The sequence below is a fragment of the Peromyscus eremicus genome, chromosome 16_21 (assembly GCF_949786415.1).
Source record: "Peromyscus eremicus chromosome 16_21, PerEre_H2_v1, whole genome shotgun sequence".
Classification (NCBI taxonomy): domain Eukaryota; kingdom Metazoa; phylum Chordata; class Mammalia; order Rodentia; family Cricetidae; genus Peromyscus; species Peromyscus eremicus.
In genome coordinates this window covers 59,625,758-59,643,584 of record NC_081432.1, presented here as the reverse complement: position 1 = coordinate 59,643,584, position 17,827 = coordinate 59,625,758, and the positions used below count along the sequence as shown (strand labels likewise).

General features: G+C 50.6%; 1 protein-coding gene across 2 annotated transcripts; it reads right to left on the bottom strand.

Moving 5' to 3' along the window:
• Positions 1–336: 336 nt before the first annotated feature.
• On the bottom strand, positions 337–17,792 carry Mrps18a (mitochondrial ribosomal protein S18A). 2 transcript variants are annotated; one of them, XM_059243946.1, is made up of 6 exons: positions 17,649–17,792; positions 10,673–10,704; positions 6,927–7,034; positions 3,716–3,839; positions 3,441–3,510; positions 337–714 (listed from the first exon to the last, which is right to left on the bottom strand). In XM_059243946.1, the coding sequence occupies exons 1-6, from the start codon at positions 17,758–17,760 to the stop codon at positions 570–572; spliced, it is 591 nt and encodes a 196-aa protein (XP_059099929.1). In that variant the 5' UTR covers positions 17,761–17,792; the 3' UTR covers positions 337–569. The 2 variants fall into 2 exon arrangements, with proteins under 2 accessions (XP_059099929.1, XP_059099930.1); XM_059243947.1 differs by lacking the exon at positions 17,649–17,792 and adding an exon at positions 16,880–17,001.
• Positions 17,793–17,827: the final 35 nt, after the last annotated feature.

The following is a 17,827-nucleotide window of genomic DNA, read 5'->3' as shown; positions in this document are numbered from 1 at the left end:
CCCCATCTAGTGACATGGCTCTGAAAGGTCCACTGAGCCAGGAAACCTAATTCTAAACCAAAAGGCAGAGACCAGGAATGTGCTAATGAAGGAGACACCAAGTATGGACAGGTGGAAACGGGTGGGGAGGGATGGTCAGGGGCCTGCTCAAATTCTAGGACTCAACTGAAGGCCCCTTGTGGGCTAGGCCCCCAACAGATAGAGTGTGATGTCTATCGTGTGGCACATGGACCCACTCCAGGCAGGCAGGGCCCATTCAGATGAACACCTTCACACTTGGCAAACGCTGGAGGCCAGCTCGGGCCGCACACTTCCAAGCAGTGACCACACAGGGAAGCCGGGAGCCTGCTTTATTACATTTCTTTGGGTCAGACTCCTGCCCAAGCCAGACAGAAGACCACAGGGCAGGAGATCCAGCTCCTGTCTGCCCTGGCTCCCAACACTGTGGCCGGGCAGATCCAGGGAACAGAAGTCAGTCCCGAAGTCCCCATGCTGTGTGTGGAGGGCAGTGGTTCTGGTGGGAGGGGCAAGTGCATCATCTGGAAGGTTCTTCAACAGCACGGCTCCCATTAATGAAACAGCTTCCAAGGCCTTTTGGAGTAGCAGACATTATCTTTCAGGAGTGGTGACCCCACGGCCATACCCACCTTGTCCCAACGGTGGCCTTTTTTGTAGATGGGCTTGACAGAGCGGGGAGCCCAGCGAGTCAGGTAGCTGTATAGAGGGAACACAAGGAGGTTGGCATGCCGGAAAGGGACAGCAGGGCACTGTCCCCGGCCAGGCTGTAGCGGCTGCATCATCTCGTCCCCCAGTCTTCCTCTCAGAGGGAAAAGGATTTTCCTGGGAGAAACTGCTGTTCTGGAAACGGATGGACAGACTCTCGCTGTTACAGTGTGTGGCCAGGGTCAGGCAGCCCAGGGCGCGCCCTTGACCTTTCTAAGATCATCCACACTCAGGGAGAGGGCCGAGGAAGAGGACGCTTGGACAACAGCTCTCCAGCCTGACCCAGGGAAGGGTAAAGACTGGCGGGGAACCCGGCAGCCTTCCCCACTCGGCTGCTTTAGACACCCCAGCCTCCAGGAAACGCCTCAGGGGACCACACTGGTGCAGGACCCTGCCCCTCATCCGACCCGATGGGAAGCAAGGGATGAACACAGTGGGTGCAGTCCCAGGCCAGCAGGTTCCTGTAAGTGGGAGAGGGTAGGAAAAGATGGCGGCCACCCATGGTCCTCTGGCCTCCTTTGGGGATAGCCTGGGCCCAGATTGTTCCTGGAAAAGTGGGTCACAGCACTGAGACCGGGGTTTACTCTGTTCATAATGAAACCTGGCTCCTGACCAGAAAGGCCCATCGTTTATCCTCAAAGTTCAGCCACAAAGGCCAGGGGTCCTCCCGTGTTCTATGAGAGGTTGAGGCCTGCCCTGGCCGCCTCCAGAGACCCTCAAGTAAAAGCTTCTTAATTTAAAAACTAGTATTCCTGGCAGAAATTAAAATCTATTTTTTTGGCTGAAATCTTTGGCTGAAATCAGGGTTGCTGACTCACGCATGCCTTTCCTCCGTGCTCCTCTGGACCTTGGTCTTTGGCTGATAGCCTTATGTAGAGGGGAAGTTCCCGGAGGTCCAGCCCTGGTGTGTGCGGGGCTCAGGAGGTGAAGGCAAGGTGTCCCCAGTTGGCTGGGGTACTACTGTCTCTATGGTCAGTGGTTCTAGGACAACAGGCTGGTCCAGCACAGGCTCCCTCACCACCAGCTGGCCCTTGTACTGGCTTCTCCCAGTCCTAGGGGGGAGGGAGGCTGGGTGCAGGCCCATGAGACAGGGTGCTCACCAGGACTCAAGGACTTCAGAAGACCCCAGCTGACCACTCTCAAGAGCTGCCCTCCAGCTAGCTTGGGGCCTGATGCCTGTGCCATATGGAGCAGCCATCTGACAGGTAGGCTGGGTGGCCCCCAGTCAGCCCTCTGTGAACCCCTCAGCTCTAGTCAGAACTCAAGCTTTCCTAAATCACTCCCTTTCTACCTCTTCTGAGCAAGAACTGGCCTGTATCCCCATGCAGAGAAGAGCAGGAAAGGGGAGACCATCTCCTCTGCTGGAGAAGATACTGTTGCACCCGGGTGTTGAGGACACAAGGGAGCGAGCAGGGCCTTGAGTGCAGACCAGGGACCCTTGGGTGCAATCCCAGCATCCCTTGTACAGGGATCAGCACCTCCTGAGCCAGGATGTCCCCTCCCCCAGGGATGGCCTTTTGCAACTCAAGAGCCCCCACACATCATCAATCCTGTGTCACACTAAAGGACACCGGATGTAAGGGAGGGAGCCTGGCCTAGCTTCAAAGGCCCGAGGGCAGGATGGATTGTGTCCTCAGGCTTGCTGCTGTCTCTAAAGAGCCAGGGTGGGGGTGGGCTCAACCCCCAAACAGACCAGAGCATGCCCTGCTCCTTGGGGCTGCTAGCAGAGAGCCCAGTCCAGCTCTGCTCAGCATCTAGGAATGGGGAGGCAAGGCACAAAGAAGCAAGCCTACGTTACCCCACCCCACACTCTCCACCTAGCAACCTGGCCTCCCAGCATCCACCTGGGTTCTGGTAGGGATCTCTGCGAAGACCTGTGGGGACTTCGGAGTCTGGCTCTGCCTCAGTTACCCTGCAGAAGGGATCTCTGCGAAGACCTGTGGGGACTTCGGAGTCTGGCTCTGCCTTAGTCACCCTGCAGAGCATGCCGTCCTCACTATCAGGAGAGGCAGTCTGACACACTGGAGGAGGGAGGAGCCGCTGGGGGGCTTAAGAACTGCAAACTCTTCTCTCAACAAGGGGGTACTACAGATCTAGCTGCCTGTGAGGGTGACGTCACAGAGAGGGAGCCAGTGACAGGAGAGCTGTCTGAGTGTTAGGTGAGACTCTGCTCTCACTCCAGAGGGCCTGCCTGCCCTGCTGCTGCTGGAGGGCTGCCTTGCGTCTCTTCCTCCTGAGAGCCCAGCAGAGCTCAGGATGCCAAGGAAGTGGTGAAGGCTGTTAGCTGCACGACTCCAGGGAGCAGTGGTGGTGACGGAGCCTCTGTGCAGGCTGCCTTGATGCAATGCCGTGTACAGTGGTCCTACCCAGACAGTCCCCACAGCGAAGGCTTGCTCTGCCCTGTAATACCCCAGTGCTGGAGAGAGCTGGGATACTGCAGGTCTGCAGCAGCGCTCCAACATCCCCACAGCAATGCGGTGTGATGTCATCAACAGGAAAACATTCTAATGCCCAACTGTGTCAAGGCCCTCAAGGACAGAAAAGAGGAGACATGGACCAGGGAGGGAGGTGGCAGATGGCATACGGTACAGCCACGGTGGGAAAGATGGACCGGGCCGGCTCTCCTGGACTGCTGTGAGAGCTGGGACAAGCTCTCTGAATGCGGTGAGATCCACGGGCTTAGAGTGCTTGGGTCAATTGTGTTCATGTTCCCTTACCGGTTGAGCTTGGGTTTATTCTTTGGTAAGGACCCTTCTGGAAGCCGTGGCCTGTGATCTGGGAACAAACCTGAGTGGAAGAACATATAGTCAGTCTGTCTCCACAGTTCTGAAAGGGCCAGGGGTAAAGACCATGGGAGTGGGGAGCAGGGGGACACGGTGGGGGTGGGGGACAGACAATCAGTATTCTTCTTATTGCCTCTCTCCGCTGTGACAGCTGGCTGGGCTGAGGGGCCTGCAGTCCCACCACCCCTCTTAGCCCTGGGCACTCTGACCTGCTCGGTGAGCCATCTTTACACACTCCTCGATCTTTCGGTGTTCTTCCTTGCACAAGCCTGTGACCCTCCGGGGCAGCATGCCTCCGTGAGGCCGGATGAACTGACTGAGTAGCAGCACATCCTGGTGAAAACCAAAAACTGGAATGTAGGTCAGCTGGGTTTCCTTGTATGCTGGGAACCAGGACTGTGGGCTCTGCAGGGGTCCCAGCAGAACAACTCATTAGGACTTTTCTATTCCCCATTGCCAAGCAAAGGGCTCCCAGCAGCTCCCCAAAAATCTTCTGACACATTAGGTGAGACCAGAAATGCTCTAGTAAGCATTTTACCATCAGCCCTTCTTAGCAGTAAAGTCTGGTGTCTGCCAGGGAGTTGCAGCACACGTCTTTAATCCCAGCACTCGGGAGGCAGGTGGATCTCTGAGTTTGAGGCCAGCCTGGTCTACAGAACGAGTTCTAGGATAGCCAGAGGTGTTACACAGAGAAACCCTGTCTCAAAAACAAAACAAAACACAAAAGCAAACAAAAAATAAAAAAAACCAACCAAACAACCGGAAAAAAAAGTGTCCAATGGTCACTGGTCATTCTCATCTGCTGGGATAGGACATGTAAAGCATTTCCATGACAGGCAACACCTGTTCCTCCTCAGCCGCAGACGCTAGGTGGCCCACGTGAAGTGCATACAAACAGCTGCCCCACCTGCTGTTCTGCTCAGGTGCTAGGCAGGCACCGAGCTGAGAGGAAGGAACCGGGCTGTGAAGTTCAGTCCATATTTCATAAGTCCACATGGGAATGGGTCCTTGGGCTTCCTGTCACACACCTAACAAGCTGTGTGGGATTAAGTCTAGCAAAAAGGACAAACTGGTAAGGAACTCTCTCCCCCACCATAAATGGCTCAAAGGGTTAAGTAACACTTGTCCCTACCAGGGCCCAACGCCAGCCTGTGTCCGTTTACTAAACTGCTGCCTTGCTGTATGACTGCAACTGTTTTAATCACTGGACAGCTCCCGGGAACCCCAGGCCCCAAACTCCCAGCCCAGCACTCTGCAGAAGCAGGTAACAGACTTGGACTAATCCACAGCTAAGGTGCTGCTGGCTCGTAATCCTCAGCACCCTTCACTGCAGGCTGCCGAGCCAGCGGCTCACAGCTTGGGCCAACAGTGCTCCAAGCGGAAAGAGGAAAAAGGAAAAACAACTTTAGCCTTTCCTTGGAGAGGATTAGATTTCTTCTCCTGGAAAAACAGCCAAATCAATTTCCTGGAAATGGCCAGCGGGACACTGCCCTGAGTGGCTGGGCAGGTGCGGGGCTTGCCTCCCTCTCTGCAGCTGGGATTACGAGCACGCCTGGCTATTCACTGACATCCATGGGACAGGAAGCGCTGGACTCAGCCTTCTGCCCTACTCTAGGCACTTCTTTTGAGGACCCAGGGCAGAGCCCTGCCCTGCCCCTATGCCGGGGGTGGACTAAAGCCAAGGTTCCCAGCCCAGGAGATTAGTTGGGTCACTCTGTTCAGATCTTCCAGCACTTATCATCTGACCAGGATCTCTGCCCTTAGCCAACCTGTGCCTCAGAGGGGAACCAGGACAACACCCAGGTCAAACTGGCCCAGAGCCCGGATCACCTGAAACCCCCAGAGTGCTCCTGTCCCAGTGAGCGCTCTGAAGAACAAGTGTGGTATCCAGGCTGGGTCCTGTCTTCTCTGCAGGGTAGCAGGTAGCACATGGGCTCTGCCTGGCTTCTCGGATCTGGATGCCGGCTGATACTTAGTGCGGGAGGATTGCAGCAAGATTATTAACTTCTCCATGCCCAAGATTCCCTCACTGCAAAGCAAGGATAAAGTCCCTACTTCATGGGGTTAATTAGAAATCTAAGGGCCAGTAAGATGGCTCCGCCAGTAAAGGTATTTGCTTTGCCTGACTATCTGAGATTGAGCCCCAGGATCCACATGCAGGAAGGAGAAAGCTGATCTCCATGTGTATGCCGTGGTATCTGTTCCTTCACATATACACACATTGCTCCAAGAAAAAAAAAAAAAAAAAAAAGACTAAGTGATGCTGGGCGGTGGTGGCACACACCTTTAATCCCAGCACTCAGGAGGCAGAGGCAAAAGGATCTCTGAGTTCAAGGCCAGCCTGGTCTACAGAGTGAGTTCCAGGACAGCCAGGGCTACACAGAGAAACCCTGTCTTGAAAAACCAAACAAACAAAGTGAGTTAAAAAAGCCCGTGACTGCTCAGGCCCCGGCCTCCTGGAGCAGGCCCCACACTGACGCTGCCTGCTGCTGGCTATGTTCGAGATCATCTCCTTTCCCAGAAGCAGCTGCTCTGGAAAAGGTACAGCAATTGGGTGGTCTGGAGCTGCACTGTGGAGACTAAAACGTGTCTGCAGATCCCACTGTGAACCACCTCATTACTTAGCGGGGAGGAGAGTCAAATCCAGACCCGATTCTAGCCCGGTGAGAACTACTCCTGCCCTTCTGTACCAGGTCATGAACTCAGTGTCTTCCTGCTCCACAGCCTGTAAGAACTTTAAAAATGCCCAAGTTGAGTGGGTCTGTTTGAGGCTGAGTTGTAGAAGCAATGATTTACCTTAAAAAAAAAAAATTGATGTGCATAAGTGGTTTGCCTGTGTGTATATATATATATGCACTGCATGCTTACTCCATATCCTCTGGAGACATGAGGGCACTGGAGTTACGGGTGGTTGTGAACTACTATGTAGGTGCGAGAAGCTGAACTAAGGTCCGTTGCAAGAACAGCAAATCCTCTTAACGGCTGAGCTGTCTCTCCAGTCCCATACTTTTTTCTTTAAATTTTTGTTGAGATTATTTTATGCATATAGGTATTTTGGCTGCATGTATGTATGCAAACCATGTGCATGCAGTGCCTGTGAAGGCCAGAAGAAGGTGCTGGATCCTCTGGGACTTGATATATATAGCTTTCACCCACCATGTGGGTGCTGGGAGCTGAACCCCTCTAGAAGAGCAGCCAGTGCTCTTAACCACTGAGCTTTTTCTCCAACCCTCAGCCCAGTCTTCTCGAAGCTCCTTAGCATGTAACACACAGTCAGGGTTGACAGCCACTGGACCAGGCTCCGCTGTCTTTGGTGGCCATGTGAGATGCAGCTGTCACTACACGAGGAGGACAATGCTCAAGGTAAGAGGACTCTGGCCCCAGTGGACACAGGGTGACGGTTTTTACACTCACACTCACCTCATAGTTATATTTGTGCTTCAGGTTCCAGCGGCAGATGGGGCATTGGCCTGAGGGGTTAGGGGGATTTGGAGTTGCCTTGGGAGTTTCTGTGATTCGGCCTTCAATCTAAGGAGGAGGGGAAAAAAAGCCAGTGTGAGAGTCTGGGTCAGACATGCAGGTCTTTAACTGTGACCATACCCTGCATGAACGCCAGCCAAAGCTTACTTCTGGGGGTCTCATGGCAGCAATTAACAGGTCTGCTTGTATGATGGAGATTTTCTGTAGCTGCTATGTGCTGGTCCTTGGCCACAGGCAAGTGGTTTGGCAAACAGACCAGTGCTGCATCCTGTAATCCCAGCAGTGGGTGGCAGAGGCAGGAAAACTAGAAGTTCAAGGCTAGCCTGGGCTACGCAGTTTTAAGTTCTAGGCCAGCAGGGGTTATATGTAAGACTCTTGCCTCAAAAACTAGACAAACAACAATGATGACATCAGACTGACATACAATTTGGTAACTAGAGTAGTAGTTCTCACCCTTCCTAACACTGAGACCCTTTAATACAGTTCTTCATGTTGTGGTGACTCCCAACCAGAAAATGATTTTCGTTGTTACTTCATAACTCATTTTGCTACTGCTATGAATATAAATATGTGTTTTCCCCATGGTCTCTGGGGATTGTGACCCACAGTTTGAGAACTGCTGAACTAGAGGGGTTTGCCATATCAATTGAGCAAACCACAATAAAATACCTGAACCCTAGGCTTCCTCCCTGACTCTGGAAAGGGTTACACGTGCACATGTTAAAAGTTCCCAATGGGGCTGGAGAGATGGCCCAGCAGCTAGGAGTACGGCTGCTCTCGTAGAGGACTGGGCTTCCGTTTCCAGGGGAATCTGATGCCCTCTCCTGGCTTCCAAGGGTACCTGCATGCATATGTACACATTCAGACAACTAGACACACACGTAAAGAAGTTCCAAATGGCATAGAGATGCGCTATCCATAGCTTCCACCCACTCTACACTTTATCTGCAGACAGCACTATTTCCAGCTTTATAGAACAGAGCCATATCTATGCTAGCAGGTTCCAACCAGAGGGATGTTTTCCCCATCTGGCCATGTCTGGGGACATTTCTGATTGGACAACTGGGGGAAGGGGCATGATGGGCATCTAATAAGGATGCACAGGGGAGCCCTCACAACAGAGTTCCAGCCGGTGCTGCAGCTCAGAAACCCTGGGAATAGCCAGACAAGCGGGTGTCTGCTGCTGGATCCCTCTGCAAACGCACAGAAAACACGGGCTGATGAACACAATACAGGCCCTCCTCTAAATCAAACCAGGGTCCACGCGGCAGACTTAGCTGGCTTGGACTGTGTTCTAGGGACCAGGCTGCCTCACACTTGCAGTGAACCTCTTGCCTTTGCTGCCTGAGTTCTGGGATTACAGCTTGCTTTCCTTCTGTCATTTTGAATAACACCTTTCAAATACCCTGCAGAGGCCATGTGTGACATGACCTTCCCATCATGGCTGTACCCTGTGACCCAGCCTTGGAATGGATAAGTGTACTAAAGCAATGATCTGGGAGTCAGCTCCAATTGCAGAGGGAGCTTAGCAGGCCTCGCTGAGACTGAGCCTAAGAGCATGGCTGGGATGGATTTGAGAGGCACAGGAACAAAAGTAACCCTGTTGCCTGGACTGGGAAAGGCTACAAGTTCTGCTCAGTTATGTCAGGCACCACTACCCAACCCCCACTTCTACCATGGCAACCCCAAACACGTCAGAGAGAAGCTGAGGGCCAGAGAAAATCTGCAGGTGCATGGGAGGCCCCCAGGGCCCCAGGAGAGAGCCAACATTCATTGGCTCACTGTTATTTGGCTGGTTCTGTGCTAAGAATGGTTCACACGTACCAGTTCCTCTAACTCCCACAACTTAGTGCGGCGGGCGTCAGATGTGATTTTGGAGAACATACACCCACAGTCAGTCACAGCAGCACCTGACAGAGCTGCAGTGTCTCCACGTTCCCTCTATAAACAGCAGATCCATGCCTCCCATGAAAAACCCTCTTTACACTTAAAAGTCAGCTGTGACAGCATCATCGGCTGGGAAGCAAGCCTGTGACTCTGAATATCTAACACATTAGCTTCTCTTAGAGATGCTGCTATTGGTGGTGAACTAGCTGGTTCTGAAGTCTGAAGTGGCAGATGACAGCCAGGCATGGTCTGCCACAGTCTTCAAGGGAAAGTGGAAACAGCCAACAGAAGAATAATGGGCATTCTGATGAGCTAGAAAAAAGGCTGAACCAAGGACAACAGCAGCATTAGCACTGAGCACTCTGTACCCAGAAAAGTGGAAGCAAGATGCCACTTCAAAAGTCTGATGTTGGGCTGGAGAGATGGCTCAGAGGTTAAGAGCACTGACTGCTCTTCCAGAGGTCCTGAGTTCAATTCCCAGCAACCACATGGTGGCTCACAACCATTTGTAATGAGATCTGGCGCCCTCTTCTGTATACATAATAAATAAATAAATCTTAAAAAAAAAAATAAGCGTTTAAAAAAAAAAAAACAAGTCTGATGTCAGGCTGGCTATGGTGCATGCCTTCTAGCACTCGGGAGGCAGACGAAGGCAGATTTCTGTGAGTTTAAGGCCAGCCTGGTCTACAAAGTGAGTTTCAGGACGGTCAGGATTACACAGAGAAACCTTGTCTCAAAAAAAAAAAAAGTTTGATGTCACCCTTTTCTCCAGCACAGAGTTTATAGGGTAAATTCTTTTGTCATTTGAGACAGGGTCTTGTGTAGCCCAGGCTTGCTCACTGTATAGCTGACGATGGCCTTGAACTCCTGATTCTTCAAGTACTGGGATTACAGATATGCACAATCATGCCCAGATTGTTTTAGGTTTTAATCAGAAAACTGGAGAGATGCCCAAAGGGGATGGAGTACCCTAAAAAGTAAGAATTAGGTAGAAGCTAACCAGTGGAAAGGACAAGGAGGTATTCTGGGAGAAGAATGATTGGATTTCTCCTGGGGATAAGACTGCCTTGCGGAGGCCTATACTTGGCTGACTGCCAAAGGGGTTAAGCCCCTGGTTGACATGGAAGTTCCTGAGCCTTCTGGGAGCTCTGCAAGGTGGCTGAGAATTCCTCGGAGGCATAGAAGACCATGTGAAAACAAGGTTGTCTTTTAAGGATTATGGGATAATCTAGGCCCCATGACTGACTCCCCAAGGGAGGCAAGATGGGCCCAGTGAGGGAAAGGGGGGCATGGGTGGAAGAATCGTTCCAGTTTTCTTACCAGGAGACAAGCCAGGGTGCCAGCTAGTGTGGTTAGGGCCTAGGGACTATCATCTCTTAACGCATCACTTAAGCTCTTTACAGACAGAAAGTAAGGATCAGATGTCCAGGCCCTGGCTCTGGGCCAACTAACTCTGGTTCTGTAGGCCTGCAAGGCTGCCTTAGTTTCCCCTTTGGGAAAATGATTTATCACCTGCCAGAGAACATATTAGCAAAAGCCTCTGGGACTTTGTCATACAAAAGGTCACTTTAATCAAGTAACAGATACCTCAGTACAGGCACAGTGACTGTTCCTGATTAACCACACTACGGCACACAGCCCGAAAAATAGTAGACTTGAGGATTTATGGTCTCAGAGGGAGCAGATCCCGGAGCCAGGAGTCCAGACTGGGCCTCTCTCCCTCCCTCAGAGGAGCAGCCAGGCGGCTCCGAGCGAGCGTTGAGGAGGTCGTGAGTGGCCAGCGCAGCAGCGATACTTACTACAGTTGTCTTCCCTTCTTGGATCTCCACCACTAGAGATAAAGGGAAAAATTAGGTCAGCCATTTAATAAGGAACAGGGAGTTTCAAATAACAGCTCAAGTTCTACATAGGCAGAGGAGAGGAGCCTTCAGTCTGCACTCTCTCACGGTCCCTGCCTGGGACAGAAAGCGGGCAAGGGTCACCCCCAAGGGCCAAGGCTGCATGCCCTTGAGGCTGGCTGTGGGCTAGCCTGAGGTGTTCAGGCTGCAGCATCTCTCTGGGATTAAGGGGCTCCATGCTGGGTTTTTGCCTTTTGAAGCTGAGACTCATCTTGATTCTGTCTAGAAGAACTGGCAAACTGAATAGCTATGGCAGGAAAACTGCCATGAGTTTGAGGCCAGCCTGGGCTATAAAATAAAGTAAGACTCTGTTTCAAAGACTTTAAGCAGAGGGACCAGATCCTGTCCTGTGTGGCAAAAATATCCAAAAGCTTTCAGAGCAGCAGGCCCGAAGGGATCAGAGGTACCTCTTACACGTGTCCCTTCACAGAGGGAATCCGACCAAAGTGGTTCCTGACTGTGAAGGATTTGCGATCTAAAACACAGCACTGTCTGTGTTCCGGCGGCGGTGGCTTTTCAATGAGACAAATCCAATCCCAAAACGTATCCCGAGACTCCCGTGTCAAGACTGCATGGCACTGGCCGTGAGGGAAACAGTCTCTGCTCCATCCCTCTTCATCTCCCTGAAGGCTTGTTCAGTTATCACCAGAGAAAGGGACGGAAGCAGTAGCAATCAGGAGCCTGGAGACATCAGGTGCAGCAGGGCTTTAGGGAACACTGGTAGTCTACACTGAGGGCAACCCAGGACCTACTGATGCTTGAGATGGACAGGAGAGAAGTGGAGGCGAGCCCATGAGCTGCACACATCTGTCACCTAACTAGGACACTGAACGACGACGAGGACGAGGCCGATGGCACCTGAAGCCGCCACCAGCTCACACACAGCAACTGGTCTCGGAGAGGCTCCCGTGCTCCTGACTGTTTAGAGAGAGCCGCAATAGCAAGGAGCTGGAACACAGCAAGTGCTCAATAAATGCTATGTTTAAGGAGTGAAATAGTCATCACCGTCTCCTTTTAACTGCTACAACAGGGAGCTTGAGTCCACAGAGTCTGCACACTGTCTCTGCGGATACTGAAAGCCCATTTAAACAGTGGTCTGGCTACCCCAGTTCAGTTTTACTTAGCTCTGGCTAACGCAAGAAGTAATACAGATTAGAAAAGCACCTAAGGTCCCTGACTTCGAGAATTCAGTGGGAGCTGAAGATCTCTCCCTGAGAAAAATATCAACCTGCAAATACACAATTGGCCATGGGTTTCAGGAGGCTCACAGTCAGCTACAGGGTATGTGTTAGAGACCTGGCTTTTCCTCAGAGGTGGAAGGGGGTATACTTGTGTTTCTTTCCTTTCTTTCTTCTTCTTCTTCTGTTTTTTTTTGCGTACCATATTTTCTAAAATAAACATATACTGCTTCTGCAAAAACATAATATAAACAATAAAAAGAGAAGGGCCTAAGGAAAAAAAGGAATGCTAACCCAACCAGAGCCCATGTCAGCATCTGTGACCACTGAGCTCTGTGACCGACACCTAATTGAACACAGGCTGCCTGGAATGAGTCCTCACTTGTTTTCTGGGCAAACCATTCATAAAGAATCATTACTCCAAAACAACCAAGCTGAGAGCCCTCTCTGTCCAACTCCAGACGCACACAGTGAGGCAATGACCAGAAAAACCCAGAGGCTTTCTTCGGAGAACACTGCAGCCACTAATCAGAACAAACTAGGTTCCTCGTGTAGAAGAAACTGCGTCACCTCACACACGGTTCCACTTGTCCAGAACGGAGACCAACCCATGAACGGGATGTGGGTGAGACTCAACCTGGTTGTCGGCCTAGAAGCCAGCACAGCTGCAGAGGGAAGGCCACCACGGTGTCCACTGCAGAATGGCCCACACAGGGGACCAGGAAGAGCAGGAGGGCAGGTCTCCAGCCCGGGAGACCCCAGCTACCCTAGAAAGCTTGCTACTACACAAACACACTGGGGAGGGCCAGAGGGTAGCCAAGTGGGGGCAGCAACAGGTGGGGGTCAGTTTCTGAGAAGTGGCAGGAAACAAAAGCAGACACACTCTCTACCACGGAGTCAGTACCAGGACAATGGCCTGAAACACAAAGAGCATAAACATGTGGTTTCCTTCTTGGTCCAGGCTCTTGGGCCCTAACCATGAGGTAAACAAGTCTAACAAAACACACATCACTCTCGGCAAAGCCCCAAACCCTGAAGTCATCCCACTGGCCCCTGGAAAAGAGATCAAAGCCCATGGCAAGCTCCACTGTTCACAAGCTCTCCCACAGCAACCTCGAGCCAGTGAGTGTCGTTCTAGAAGCTGTGGGTAAAACAATAGGCAGATGCTTATCTAAGAGAGACAATCTGTCAAACCAGAGGAAGGACCCAAGGAACTCACAGGAGACACAGACTGGTCAGGGCAGGGGGTCAGTGCAGGGGAAGAAGGCCGGCTGCGGCCGGAGAGGCCCTCAGCAGATTTAAGCCGTTTGGAAAGAGGAGATAGGAATCAAAAAGAGTATTGACTTTCAGTGTGCATAGAAAAACACGGCAAACCCAAACAAAACCTGAGATCCATTTGTCCCAGGCCCCCTCTCCATTCAAGAGAAAGGTGGGTAAAAAAGCTGGACTAAGGTTCAGGCACCAATAGAAAACTTACTTAGGCTATGTCAGCGTGAAGTCACCACCAGACATGACCCTGCTTTCTAAGGAGAACTAAGGCTGCAACCTCTCAAGACAGGCACCCTCACACACATGGAATGATCTTCTCAAGTGAGGCAGTACGTTCACTGAGAATCAGGAAGCGGGCAGCAGCCTCGCTCTCCCTCCTGGGCAGAGGAACAGCAGAAGAGGAAGGCACAGTCTTTGCCCTGGAGGAGGGAAGGAAAGCAAGTATGGGAACTTCACCGTAATAAAGCCCATGTCTCATAAAGAGGTCCTCTGAGTACTTCAGGAAATACTCCTAGGGTGGCGTCCAAGATAACTGAATTACAACAGCCTGGAGCAAGCAGCCATGTGGTGAGACCGTAATGGGCGCAGAAGCCCTGATGGACACGTGAACACAGGCAGACACAGCGCACTGGGGCTGACAGACTCCGCTGTTTAGTAAAGGAGACGGTGAGGGAAGGTGGAGGCTGCAGGGCTGCAGCGGTGAGCAGCCAGAAGCCAAGGACTCACAGAGCCGTGCAAACTAAGATGGAGGCAGCCCTCTGCTCCAGAGGCACAACGGAGTGCTCGTGCTTCCAGCCGCTGCCCGCGTCTCAAGCACCATCTCCTTCAGTTCACCTTTCATCACTCAAGGTTCTGGGTCTCCAGCTGCCTCTGGGTTCTCTTCCTTGGAATTCTGGATGGAATGTCCCTCTGTCCTGGGCTTCAGAGCCTCAGTGCTGCTTACCAACTTTCCCCGTTAGCAGGGCACTAAATCTTAAAAAGCCCAACTTCCTCTCAAAGCTCTCTGCTACAGAACGGCTCACGTATCAGATGGCCTCTCTTAGCTTCCGAAAGAGACAAATTCCCTCTGGCCTTGCATCATTTCAATATATTCTGCCTCAAGGTCACGGCTGTTAATTCACGTGCTCACGGCTTCTTGTCACCAAGGCATCTCCTTCACAAGGGTGGTCAGGCAGGAAGTTTCTAACACCATCCTTGCTAAATCTGACAGTGTCATTGATGAAATCACTGGACGGTCTTTGGCAAGTTAACTGGTAAGACCCTTTCAGGAAGGGAGAGGTCAAAAGAGGGGACCTGCCATGGAGTGCCAGGGCTGTGTGACACTGGAGACGAAAGAGCATTGCCTCTGCTTTCAACTATACCACTTATAGCTGACGTCAGGTCAGATACTGAATCTCTAGAACTGGATTCCCCCAGCCATCAAAATAAAGACGGCTAATATCTACCTTTAGGGAAGACTGAGGAGACGTTTTATGGAAACTCTAGCATATTCCTGGAAGAAAGCACTTAGTATTAGTAAACTAGTTTCCTCATTTGTCCCCTCCAGTCTTGCTTTTTCCTTAACCCACTCACTCTCACTTTGGGCTTGTATATACCTGCCATCATCTCCCTCTCCCTCTCCCTCTCTCCCTCTCCCCCCCCCCCTCTCTCTCTCTCACACACACACACACACACACACACACACACACACACACACACACACAGAGAGAGAATTTCAGAGACAAGGTTTCAATATGTAGCTCCACCTGGCCTGGAACTCTCGAAGTAGACCAGGCTGACCTTAGAATTCACAGAGAGCAGGGCGGTGGTAGCGCACGCCTTTAATCCCAGCACTCGGGAGGCAGAGCCAGGCGGATCTCTGTGAGTTCAAGGCCAGCCTGGTCCTCAGAGTGAGATCCAGGACAGGCACCAAAACTACACAGAGAAACCCTGTCTCGAAAAAACAAAAAACAAAAACAAAAAAACCAAAACAAACAAACAAAAAAAGAATTCAAAGAGACCCACCTGCCTCTGCCTGTCCACCCCACCCCCACCCCATGTCAAACTTTAGACCAGGCTGTCTCAGCATCAGCACTACTGACATTCTGGGCCAGCTGGTTCTTTGTCGTGGAGCTGCCCTGTGTGTTGTAGGACATTTAAAGGTATTCCTAGCCACTCACCAGAGGCTGGTACTAGTCATGACAACCAAAAAGATTTCTAGACATTGCTAATGTTTTGGGGGTGGGAGAAAGGGAAAGGATGACCACACTGAGAAACTAAAGGCTTAGACTGAAAGTTTATAGCAATGATGCTGGTACTCGGTCCTCAGGAGTCTCTTCTGGATTCTAAGCCTCATGAATTCTTGCTACAGTTATGTGGCTTTATCTTTGAAAAGCAATGCTTGAATATTTTCAGCAGGAGAATCATCTTGTTTGCCACAACTTTAAATTTTACATGTACAATGATATTTGCATGTCAAGGATGCTAACTAGACCAATGAAAATCAGCTGTATATGCCGTACCAAAAGGCAGAATATCCCAGGTTCACTTAAAGGTTTAGAGATGGGTGATTCCAAAGACTATAAAACATGACAGGGCTTTCACATAAAAGCACATCAACTGAATTTTTCGCCTAGAGAGCAGGCTGTCTAAACAGTGGCAAATAGACAGGAGAGTTACCAACCAGGTATTTGTAGAGAGGACCAAACATTGGTTATTTAATTCATCATCCACAGACTCTCCAGTTAAAAATAATTCTTGCTGGGTGTGGTGGTGCATGACTGTAATACCAGTCCTTGGGAGGCAGAGGCAAGGAGACTAACAGATGTTCAAGGCCAGCATGGTCTACCTAGAAAGTTAAAGGCCATCCAAGGCTAATTAGCAAAACTTTGTCTAAAACAACAAGTTTCTTATGTGAAATCTCAAAAATTTCAAATATTTTAAAATTAATCATACAAGAAACTACCTATCCAAAAAAAAAAAAAAAAACAAAAAAAACAAAAACCCCCAACATAACATACAAACTACAAATCATACAAGACACCCTCTTGATTTCTTTTTATCTTTTCAAAGATAAAACTACATAACTGTAGTAAAAAAAAAAAATCACACACAGTAAAGAACTGTATGGCGGCACATGTCTCCAAGTCCACACTCAGGAGACAGAGGCAGGTGGATTTCCGTGAGTTTAAGGGCAGCCTGCTCTACACAACAAGTTCCAGGTCAGCTAAGACAGTATAGTGAGACTCTCTCAAAAATAAAAAAAAGTTGGTTTTTTGTTTCTTGTTTTTCCGAGACAGGGTTTCTCTGTGTAATTCTGGCTGTCTGGAAACTCTCTCTGTAGACCAGGCTGGACTTGAACTCAGAGATCTGCCTCCCTCTGCCTCCCGAGTGCTGGGATTAAGGTTTTCGATATCACCACCAGGCCCTTATCTGCCACTCTTAATGAAATTACTGTTTGAAACTAAAGAGACCTCTTCTAAGTTGTGCATAATGGTTTATGCCTATTAATCACATAACTGGTGAGGCTGAGGCCTCTTCTTTGATTCTGTGGCTCTTTTTTGCTTTTTTCTTTTTCCCCCTCCAACAAACTGATTACTCTTTCCAGTTGGTTACTTCTCAACTTGGACCGATATTCACTGCCTGGCCAACACTGCTGGAATTTTAAAAACAAGCCCCTTACTCCATCATTTCTCCAGCACATCACTCATCCATTCCTGCTTCCCACAGAACACGGCAGACTACATCCCTTTAGGAGCCTGCTCAAGAGGCATCTTCTTTATGAGAACTTCCAACTGCCTTTGTTATTTCCGGTAACAGAATCTTCCTGTACTTTCTCGTGCAGATGGATGTATACACATCTCATCAGAACCCAAGCTTCACAGAGAGGCTTTCTCCTTTTACAACCCTTTCACAGCTTGACTCACAGCATTTGGCCTTCGGTAACCTTTCAGTTGATGCTAGAATCGGGTTACTTTTCTAGATTTAATATTAGTGAAATGCAGAACTAACATTAACCACTTGCTTCTTAGTTGTTCGTCTGCCTTTGCACCTTGGCTGCCTCTCAGATTAGTAGCCTAGACCAAAAAAAAAAGCCACCACCTAATCACATTTTCAGAAGAGAGAATGGAAAGAGACGCTTTGGGGCATGCTTTAATCAAGGTGAGAGAATTGGCATTCAGCCCTTCATAGCTTTTCTGAACTCTGAGATACTCGTCTTTGATCTCTAAACGACCAGGCCTTTCTCTCAATCGTCCTTAACTTCCGGAAGACACTAAGAAGCGGGAAGTGAAGCAACAGCGCCAGGGTCTGAAAGGGCTTTTAAGCGTCCCGCGGAGGACCGCACCTCCGACGTCCCAGAATCGTGCAGCGGAAGCGGCACCCCGGGGTTCGCCGAAGTCTGTTTTATGGCTGTTCTCAAGTTCTAGAGGTCGCTGGGTCCCGAGACTCACCTTCTCTCAACCCACGAGCCGGAAGCCATAACCAGCCGGTCGCGGCGGGGCCTGCCAGGAACCCTTGGAGCTGCCGCCCGCAGCCGGACACCAGAGCCCTGAGGGCCGCCATCTTGGGAACACACCTGACCTCGCGTGTACTTCCGCTTCCGGAGCGGGGCGTACGCAGCCGCCGTGCG